The sequence below is a fragment of the Coregonus clupeaformis genome, chromosome 29, assembly GCF_020615455.1.
Source record: "Coregonus clupeaformis isolate EN_2021a chromosome 29, ASM2061545v1, whole genome shotgun sequence".
Lineage (NCBI taxonomy): Eukaryota > Metazoa > Chordata > Actinopteri > Salmoniformes > Salmonidae > Coregonus > Coregonus clupeaformis.
In genome coordinates this window covers 37,790,625-37,801,913 of record NC_059220.1, presented here as the reverse complement: position 1 = coordinate 37,801,913, position 11,289 = coordinate 37,790,625, and the positions used below count along the sequence as shown (strand labels likewise).

General features: G+C 42.3%; 1 protein-coding gene across 8 annotated transcripts in view; it reads right to left on the bottom strand.

Moving 5' to 3' along the window:
- The window catches only part of kidins220a (kinase D-interacting substrate 220a), a 94,256-nt gene that overhangs the window by 2,743 nt on the left and 80,224 nt on the right, over positions 1-11,289 (bottom strand). For 7 of the 8 annotated variants that reach the window (XM_045209186.1, XM_045209184.1, XM_045209183.1 and 4 more), the window contains 3 exons: positions 10,070-10,207; positions 5,678-5,776; positions 4,522-4,737 (listed from right to left, as the gene is read on the bottom strand). In XM_045209186.1, the coding sequence (XP_045065121.1) occupies positions 4,522-4,737; positions 5,678-5,776; positions 10,070-10,207 (453 nt within the window). The other variant, XM_045209190.1, reaches the window with a different exon arrangement.

The following is an 11,289-nucleotide window of genomic DNA, read 5'->3' as shown; positions in this document are numbered from 1 at the left end:
CTGATGAAACTGGCTCTCATGAGGACCGCCACAGGAATGGAAGACTCTGAGTTACCTCTGCTGCAGAGGATAAGTTCATTAGAGTTACCAGCCTCAGAAATTGCAGCCCAAATAAATGCTTCACAGAGTTCAAGTCACAGACACATCTCAACATCAACTGTTCAGAGGGAACTGTGTGAATCAGGCCTTCATGGTCGAATTGCTGCAAAGAAACCACTACTAAAAGGACACAAATAATAAGAAGAGACCTGCTTGGTCCAAGAAACACGAGCAATTGACATTAGACCGGTGGAAATGTGTACTTTGGTCTGGAGTCCAAATTTGAGATTTTTGGAATGCCTCCAGGCTGTGTAAGGGCTATTTGACCAAGAAGGAGAGTGATGGAGTGCTGCATCAGATGACCTGGCCTCCACAATCCCCCGACCTCAACCCAATTGAGATGGTTTGGGATGACTCGGACAGCAGAGTGAATGAAAAGCAGCCAACAAGTGCTCAGCATACACTACCGTTCAAAAGTTTGGGGTCACTTAGAAATGGCCTTGTTTTCGAAAGAAAAGCAATTTTTTTGTCCATTAAAATAACATCAAATGGATCAGAAATACAGTGTAGACATTGTTAATGTTGTAAATGGCTATTGTAGCTGGAAACAGCTGATTTTTAATGGAATATCTACATAGGCTTACAGAGGCCCATTATCAGCAACCATCAGTCCTGTATTCCAATGGCACGTTGCGTTTGCTAATCCAAGTTTATCATTATCAAGGCTAATTGATCATTAGAAAATACTTTTGCAATCATGTTAGCACAGCTGAAAACTTTTGTGCTGATTAAAGAAGCAATAAAACTGGCCTTCTTGAGACAAGTTGAGTATCTGGAGCATCAGCAATTGTGGGTTCGATTACAGAATCAAAATGGCCAGAAACAAAGAACTTTCCTCTGAAACTCGTCAGTCTATTCTTGTTCTGAGAAATGAAGGCTATTCCATGCGAGAAATTGCCAAGAAACTGAAGATCTCGTACAACGCTGTGTACTACTCCCTTCACAGAACAGCACAAACTGGCTCTAACCAGAACAGAAAGAGGAGTGGGAGGCCCTGGTGCACAACTGAGCATGAGGACAAATACATTAGAGTGTCTAGTTTGAGAAACAGACGCCTCACAGGTCCTCAACTAGCAGCTTCATTAAATAGTACCCGCAAAACACCAGTCTCAACGTCAACAGTGAAGAGGCGACTCCGGGATGCTGACCTTCTAGGCATCGTTGCAAAGAAAAAGCCATATCTCAGACTGGCCAATAAAAATAAAATATTAAGATGGGCAGTCTGAAGTATGGCTTTTTCTTTGCAATTCTGCCTAGAAGGTCAGCATCCCGGAGTCGCCTCTTCACTGTTACAATGGGCCAAACAAGCTGTAGCTAGCTACAAACCAATGATGTTATTTTAATGGACCAAAAAATTGCTTTTCTTTTCGAAAACAAGGACATTTCTAAGTGACCCCAAACTCTTGAACGGTAGTGTATATGGGAACTCCTTCAAGACTGTTGGAAAAGCATTCCAGGTGAAGCTGGTTGAGAGAATGCCAAGAGTGTGCAAAGCTGTCATCAAGGCAAAGGGTGGCTATTTGAAGAATCTCAAATATTAAATATATTTTGATTTGTTTAACACTTTTTTGGTTACTACATGATTCCATATGTGTTATTTCATAGTTTTGATAGTCAAATAGTCAAAATAAAGAAAAACCCTTGAATGAGTAGGTGTGTCCAAACATTTGACTGGTACTGTATGTCGTCACACCTCAAATCAATACTTGGTGGAAGCACCTTTGGTAGTCATTACAACTGTTAATAATTTTTTTATACAATTCTACCAACCTTGCACAACTCTTAGCGCAACATAATCCATTGATTTTGTCAAAATTGCTCAAGCACAGTACATTTGGTTAGGAATCATTAATGGACAGCAATATTCAAACCTTGTCTCTGATTTTCAAATAGATTTAAGTCAGAACTGAGACTGGGCCATTCAGGAACACTGAACACCTCTTGAAAAGTCATTCTGGTGTCTTAGGCATTAAAATGTGTGCAATCGTCCTGCAAAAAAATTAAAAACTCTATCCCAGGGTAAGGTTTTCAGAAGACCAAGGTGGGTTTTCCTCTAACTTTTTACCTTTGCTCCTTTAATATTTATTTTGATCCTGACAAACTCCCCAATCCCTTGCGGTGACAAGAGTATACCCATAACATGATGCTGCCACCACAATACTAGAATATACAAAGGGATCAACAACATTACATTCACTCCTCATTACCGGCCTATTTGACAAAGTAAAAAGAAGGAAACCTGTATTATAAGAATCTACTTCAAATCATCCATTCGGTTTGCAACAATGCCGTTTAATAATACTGCAAGACAACACAGCAAAGAAATTAAGTTTTGGGCCTAAATTAAAAACTATAGGTTGGGGTCAAATCCAATCCAACACATAGTGAAACCCTCTGTTTTTCAAGTATTGTGGTGACAGCATTATGTTATGGGTATGCTTGTCACTGGCAGGGACTGGTGAGTATGCCAGGATCAAAAGAAATATGAAAAGAGCAAAGCCCAGGTAAAAAGTTACAGGAAACCCGCCACAGTCTTCTAAAACCTAAGCCTGGGATAGAGTTTTACTTACACAATTACACACATTGTAATGCCAAAGACACACCAGAATGGCTTTCCAAGAAGTGTTGAGTGTTCCTAAGTGGTCCAGTCTCAGTCCTGACTTAAATTTGCTTGAAAATCAGAGAAAATGTTTGAATATTGCTGTCCATCAATGGTTCCCAGTCAAAGTTACTGAGATTGAGCAATTTTGACAAAAACAATGGATATACAGTATAATGTTAGCAATGGATATCTGCAAAAGTGTTTCTACTGCTCTCAACAACATTGTTGCCCAGAATTTAGCAGGCGCTATCGACAAAGATCAGTGGGAAAAAGTTGTGATGGACTACTTTTCTGCAGAAGGTCAGTGTGAACTGGAGTGATTTGACAAAACAATGGGCCAAACAAGCTGTAGCTAGCTACAAACCAAACAGAAAAGACACTGCTGTGAAGCGTTCACTTATGTATACAGGTAAGAATCTAGCTACATTTTCAGATATTATACGTTTCAAATTCTGTCAGAAAGTCATTTTCATTGCAAGTTAAAGTGTACTGTTAGCTAGCTAGCTAACATTGAACCTAGTTGGTTAGCTTTAGCTACCTGCAGATTCATACTCCAGCAGTTCATGCATAGTGGCTAGCTATGACAATTCGTTTGTACCGTAGCTATGGGTTGGGATTATGGTTCATTGTTTAGCTAGCTATATGTCAAAACAAAAGACTCCACTTTGCAAGATAATTATTCAATTACCCATCAAGCCAGGTGTGTCTGGGGGTGATTAGTGGTTCTCTGTAGCTCAGCTGGTAGAGCACGGCGCTTGTAACGTTAAGGTAGTGGGTTCGATCCCCGGGACCACCCATACACAAAAAAATGTATGCACTGTAAGTCGCTTTGGATAAAAGCGTCTGCTAAATGGCATATTATTATTATATTATTATTACGGCCATCTATTGTATTTCATGAACATGTGTACATGTCTAGACAATAGTGACCCATCCACTTAGCTAGATGTGGCTGGGGGGGTGGTTATAGCATTTCTTTCACATGACCCATCAATTTAGACAAGTGTCTGGGTAAGCATCATCTAATGATTATAAAATATTTGTATCTGGACACTTTCAAAGTCAGATTAGGATATAGGCCAATGACTAGATAAAGTGTAGTCTTTCCTTATTGTAGGCTACTACTTTCACCACTTTTAGTCTTGAAATCTTTGGTTGTTTACTACACTACTCACTCTATTTAGCACATGGCCTCACATGTGAATCCTTAAAGAGATGGGTGGGGCTAAGGATTAAGAGGGTGTAAACGTTGCTGAATAGGTGTAGACAAAGAAGAGCTCTCCAGTAGGTGTACCAAAACATTTTCTCAAAAGTGGGGTTACAAGTTTATCAACTTTCAAAGCAGAATTACTTTCCCATTGCTCCTCAACTGCAGTTTATGATATACAATTTTCTACTTTAGTTTGGAACATTTCTATAATTCTACTTTGAAAATGTGGAGTAGGTTGTGCAGATCTGTAGTTATTTTTTTTTTTGAATTGTATCGTTTTTTATTTTATTTTAAGGCAGCAAAATACGAAGACTGTGCAAGGGGTGGGTAGACTTTCACTAGCAACTGTATTTGCATATTTGACTGCTTACATGTCCTCTTTAAGGGTGTTTGGAAGGCTTGGCATGTTTGTATTTCTGTGGGTATGTGAATGTGTTTATCTGTGCTCAGTACATGAGTCTATGAATGTACTGCATGTGTAAATGTGTGTTTGTGTATGTACCGTATTTATCAATGTGTGTGTGTGTATGAGTGTACGTATATGTGTACGTGTGTGTGTGCGTGCATGTGCGTATGTGTATACGAGTGGGAGTGTGTGTATTCAACTCACCACGGGCCAGTGCTGAGTGGGTCTCGGGGGCTCCTCCAGACCCAGGCCTACGTTACTGAGCTCCTCGAAGCTGAGGTTCAAGCTGTAGCTGCCCACCTCATGGGGAGCTCCCTGGTGCCTGGCCGTCTCCACGTTGACCACGCTGCTGCCCTGCTCGCTGGCCGCACGAGACTCCTCCTGCAGGGCCTGGCTCTCCCCGTGACGCTGCTCCATCACCTGGGAGAGGGGAGAGGGGACTGTTAGAGAGAAAAGCATACAGCCAGCCGCGTGCGGAGCAAACATGTCACCCCAAGGTATAGATAGACTCAACATAGGAAATATCCACAAGCTACAGAGCCAATATACAGTATAACCACTAGCTATGAAACCAACATACAACCACTAACTCTATAGAACCACACACAACCAATAGGAATAGATTCAGCACACTGCATCTACCAGCTCTTTACCTAACATATAGTCTACCATCAGCTGCTGTAGGAAGCCAATACATAACCATCATCTTAATACTTTAGAAACACAAAGTCAGTACTAGTATTTTAGTTCAATAGATGGTGAGTACATCTGATGACAACGTTCACACTCAAATGAATTCTGTTAAACTATATAGGACCTATATGCATACAGTTAGTGGTCCGGTCTCCACATCAGATGGCTTGGGATGTGCTCAGAAGAGGGAAAAATTCAATTTCTTGTAAAACCGTGCAGCTATTCAGAGTCAGACCCCTCGACTGCATGGAGACTGGCTGACTGCAGCTCCCACTGACAATAACCTTCCTTCATCTAAATCTCAGCCATCTTGGACCAGATGGCTGGCTGGCTGGCCACGTTCTGGCAACACAACATTCGTTTGTGGAAGGAGGCACAAACGGACATCTGATCAACGCAAGCTACATGTGTTCCTGATTCCAGCCCCCCGAGCGAGCGGAGCAGACTCCAGACTTTCTCGTAATACGGATTATAAAATCCTCCGATGTCTCCAGAGAGGGCTCAAGATGTATTACAAGATGCCCTGATTTTTTAGAAGACAAAAAAAACAACGCACAAAACACAAATCCGGTGAATAGAAATCAGGACACTGATATTAATGTACACATAAAATAAATAAAAGAAGGATGTTGAGTATTTAAAAGTGGAGGTGGAGGTTTTGTCTTACCATGCCTCTGAAGAGTTGCCAGTCGCCAAAGTTCATGTTCATCTCTTTTTTCAGCTCTTCCAGGTTGCATTGAGACAGCACCCGGCCATTCACATTGGCCTAACATGGAGAGAGAGAGGCAGAGACATGATCACAGTTGATCAAATACAGGCACATTGGGCCGGTTCGGACACAGATAATATAATATATATAATATAATATAAAGCCTAATCCTGGACTAAAAAGCCTAATCCTGGACTAAAAAGCACTATCAATGGAGATTCTCCATCAAGCTTGCTTTTTATTTAAGGATTAGGCTTAATCTGTGTCTGGGAAGCTAACCCATACTGTATAAATTAGGGCATAAGTAGGCATAAATTGAGTAAAGTAGGCCCATATGTATAAGTTGGAAAAGACGGGACAAGGAGGCTAAAGTAGGCGCATTTAGAGGTTGGGCAAGTAGGGCCATGTGCTCAAGTAAGGCAAAATAGAGACATTTGGAATCCCTTCTGATGGTATAACGAAACTCGTATTTAACAGTAGTCCTGGGCTAAAGCCATGTCTAAAGCCTCAATTCCAAAGGTACACATGTATGAACTCTACATTGCTATACTTTTCTCAGTTCTGCACCTCACAGAACAATAAATACTTTCACATAAAGACAACGTCTCACTAGAAGTGTTGTTAAGTGGGCCAACTGTGGTCTAGAGGAATTGATATATAGCCTAGACATTAATGACATCCTGTCTAAATGGACTGGAAGCTCAATGCAGACATCAACTTTGGCTGTTTTGTTGGGCCATATGAAGCTATATTTTTTAGTATAATTTTTTTATTATATTATTATATATATATTTATTTTATTTATTATTTTTGTACCCCCTTTTTTTTGTACCCCCTTGTCTAATTGCTGCAACTCCCCAACAGGCTTGGGAGAGGCGAAGGTGGAGTCATGAGTCCTCCGAAACATGACCCGCCTAACCGCGCTCCTTAACACCCGCCAGCTTAACCCGGAAGCCAGCCGCACCAATGTGTCAGAGGAAACATCGTTCAACTGGTGACCGGGGTCAGCCTGCAGGCACCCGGCCCGCCACAAGGAGTCGCTAGGGCACGATGAGCCAAGTAAAGCCACCCCAGCCAAACCCTCCCCTTACCCGGACGACGTCCTATGGGACTCAAGGCCACGGCCGGTTGTGGCACAGCCCGGGAATGAACCCGGGTCTGTAGTAACGCCTCTAGCACTGCGATGCAGTGCCTTAGACCGCTGCGCCACTCGGGAGGCCCGGGCCATATAAAGCTGATACAGGTCATTATTAAAAGGCCCAGTGCAGTCAAAGATGAGATTTTCATGTGTTTTATATACACTATATATACACAAAAGTATGTGGACACCCCTTCAAATTTGTGGATTCTGCTATTTCAGCCACACCCATTGCTGAAAGGTGTATAAAATCGAGCACAAAGCCATACAATCTCCATAGACAAACATTGCCAGTAGAATGGCCTTACTGAAGAGCTCAGTGACTTTCAATGTGGCACCGTCATAGGATGCCACCTTTCCAACAAGTCAGTTCGTCAAATTTCTGCCCTTCTAGAGCTGCCCCGGTCAACTGTAAGTGCTGTTATTGTGAAGTGGGAACGTCTAGGAGCAACAACGGCTCAGCCACGAAGTGGTAGGCCACACAAGCTCACAGAACGGGACTGCCGAGTGCTGAAGCGCGTAAAAATTGTCTGTCCTCGGTTACAACACTCACTACCGAGTTCCAAACTACCTCTGGAAGCAATGTCAGCACAATAACTGTTAGTCAGGAGCTTCATGAAATGGGTTTCCATGGCCGAGCAGCTGCACAGAAGCCTAAGATCACCATAAGCAATGCCAAGTGTCGGCTGGAGTGGTGTAAAGCTCGACGCCATTGGACTCTGGAGCAGTGGAAACGCATTCTCTGGAGTGATGAATCACGCGTCACCATTTGGCAGTCCGACGGACAAATCTTGGTTTGGCGGATGCCAGGAGAACGCTACCTGCCCCAATGCATAGTGCCAACTGTAAAGTTTGGTGGAGGAGGAATAATGGTCTGGGGCAGTTTTTTATGGTTCGGCCTAGGCCCCTTAGTTCCAGTAAAGGGAAATCTTAATGCTACAGCATAGAATTACATTCTAGACGATTCTGTGCTTCCAACTTTGTGGCAGGAGTTTGGGGAAGTCCCTTTTCTGTTTCAGCATGACAATGCCCCCATGCACAAAGCGAGGTCCATACAGAAATGGTTTGTCAAGATTGGTGTAGAAGAACTTGACTGGCCTGCACAGAGCCCTGACCTCAACCCCATCAAACACATTTGGGATGAATTGGAATGCCGACTGCCAGCCAGGCCTAATCGCCCAACATCAGTGCCCGACCTCACTAATGCTCTTGTGGCTGAATGGAAGAAAGTCCCCGCAGCAATGTTCCAACATCTAGTGGAAAGCCTTCCCATAAGAGTGGAGGCTTTTATAGCAGCAAAGGGGGGACCAACTCCATATTAATGGCCATGATTTTGGAATGAGACGTTTGAATGGCAGGTGTCCACATACTTTTGGTCATGTAGTGTATATTTCCACCTTATGAGGTTGGAATAATACTGTGAAATTGTGAAAATTATGATAATGCCCTTTTAGTGTAAGATCTGATGAAAAGATTGCCTGAAACTGCAGCCTGTTTTGGTGGGATGGTGCTTTGGCCTGCCTAGTGAAATCATCTGGTGGTAAATTAGTTAATAGGCCAATAAGAAAGTTCCAAACCTCTCTGCCAATAACAGCTAGTTTTCAGTTTTCCCCTCCCCACTCAGACCACTCCCAGACAGTCCTAGCAAAAGTCTTGCTTGAGAAATTGCTATTTTTGTTTCTGTTTGACCATTTTAATTGAAAGCAATCACAGTAAGGTACGTAATTGTTAACCAGAATTTATTTGATACTGAGATAAAAACAGCTGCATTGGACCTTTAATAGACAAAAATTAAACCCTTGGTTGTTGCTCAATATGCATACTACCATGCTCCACACTCTCATGCTGCGAGTTCGTTCTCTGAGGACTTTCGAGTACATACAAATTAACATTTGAGAAGCAATGCGCACTCCCGTGCTAATGCATTACCTTTGAACAATACAAACTAAACAAGATAACTACATAAAGCAAATGTGAGCTTGTAACTTAATAATTATCAGCTAGCTATATGTGAATCCCAATAATCTAGCTAGCCAGCTAGTTTTACTTGTACAAATGACCTACAACTAATGTTGTTATGAAAGGCAGCTGGCCAACGTTAGCTACAAATTCTTCATGGGAAGCTAGCTAGCAACCAATTATTTGTTAGTTAGCTTGCTGTCTACACACACTACAGTGGATATTCTAGGCAGTTAAACATGCCAAAATGAACACAGTATGTATTTATTAACGTATCAATATAAAATTCAGGCAACATGGTATTTTACCAAATAGGGCTATCTTCTGTATACCCCCCAACAACAACTGATTGGCTAAAACCATTAAGAAGGAAAGAAATTCCACAAATTAACTTTTAATAAGGCACACCTGTTAACCTGTTAATTGAAATGCATTCCAGGTGACTACCTCATGAATCTGGCTGAGAGAATGCCAATAGTGTGCAAAGCTGTCATCAAGGCAAAGAGTGAATCTCAAATATATTTTGATTTGTTTAACACTTTTTTGGTTACTACATGATTCTATGTGTTATTTCATAGTTTTTTGATGTCTTCACTATTATTCTACAATGTAGAAAATTGTAAAAAATAAAGAAAAACCCTTGAATGAGTAGGTGTTCTAAAACTTTTGACCGGTAGTGTATGCAATGTGAGTGGGAAGCATTTCAGTCCGAAGTCGGAGTTCATTTTCTCTCCCTTTAGCGCAAAACCAGACGGCATTGTTTTCAAGAAATGTTGAGTTGTATTTTATGTGGTTGCATCATATTACGTCAACAATCATGGGAATATTTCAGTTGAAGCTTGCATCAATGCATGCTTAGAAAAGTATGCATCTGAGAATTGCCCTCTGTTCTCCGTTACGCATACTTTGATTTGGACTCATACTCCAACTGTTCTGTGCTCCAATTTGCGTGCTCGGAGCACGGTAGTATGCATATTGAGAAACACCCCTTGTGTGGAATGGATACCCTGACATGACTGATATTTAATCTTTTGAATCAACTTTATTGACAGAAGTGTTGTATAAGCAAACGTAGGAGGGGCTATGTGGGTGTAGGAGGCTATGAGTGTGTAAAAGGCTGAGTGTGTGTATATGAGGGTTGTGTGTGTGAGACAGTGTGTATAGTGTGAAAAATGTATGCACTCACTAACTAAGTCGCTCTGGATAAGAGCGTCTGCTAAATGACTAAAATGTAAAAGTATAGCAGGCCTCACCTTCTTGATGGTGGCGGTGTACTGGCCCAGCATGCTAGGGTCCATGCCGTCGATGTGTTTGACGCGCTCACACACCGCGTCCGTGTTAAGAGAGCTGAGGAGTATCACAGGGGCGCCTGGTACCCCAGAGCCAGAAACCTGTCACACACACACACACACAGACAGACAGAATCAACCTTTGACTAAGTAGCGTAGCATGGATAATTTACAACCACTGCAAACTCATACGGTTAGCGCAACGCTTCAAGAACCACAGAATAGCGTTACAACAACCACAGCTACGTTAATATGAATGAAGGTTAACACTGGAGTATCTATTCACTGCAACCAGGAACACTATTCCCTTTTTCACAGCATGGTACAAAGACAAAAGAGCAAGCAAATCCAAATGCAATTATCTTTGTTAGTGCAAGCACCTGTGAGGTAACAATACAAGGGCATGGTCACTAAAGTGGCACCAGATGTGCAATATGGGCTCTGTTGGGGGTCTTTATGTTCATCTGAACACACTGTAGATGGTAGTGCAGTATTCACTGTACACACGAGCCGTATGTGTGTGTGTGTGTGTGTGTCTCCCCCCCCTCATATAAGCTAGAAGAGTAGCCAATATCCTCGCCCCCCTAATGATCTCAAACCAGAGACTCCCAGCTAGCCTGACATGCCACCCACTAGCAGTGAAACAAAACACAACTCAACAACCCTCCCTCTCCTCCCTCCCTCCCTCTGCTCTCTCTCTCTCTTTCGCTCTAATAATACCACTAGGACATGGTTTCAGACTGAGCAACAACAAAACAACAGCTTTGTAGACATGGGCGAGAAGGCGGCGAGGCTTAGAAGATGTCTGTGCTTGCTCTCTCGCTGCGAGTGCTTGTTAGAGAAAATAAGATGTAGACGTCTTAACAGAGCCGAGCAGAACGGGTGGGTTAACTGTAGTCGCTCTGTGAAAGAAGGCATGAGAGAGGGTGAAAGTCACTTGAGAATGTTAGCTACTGTACACAGACCGTGCTGAAGGAGTGTAGCATACTGCTGTATCAGCTGCACTTTTCACTAATAGTGTGTGTGTGTAGCTATAGCAGTCAATACTTGCTGTAACACACTATCTGCCTGTCTGCTATGCAAAGGAACAAGTATCAAAGGAACATAGACAACTTTACCTGTTGAGTTTCATAGACATTTATTGTGTCAGTTTGATTAGCATGCCCCTGCAGCCTTGTTCATTA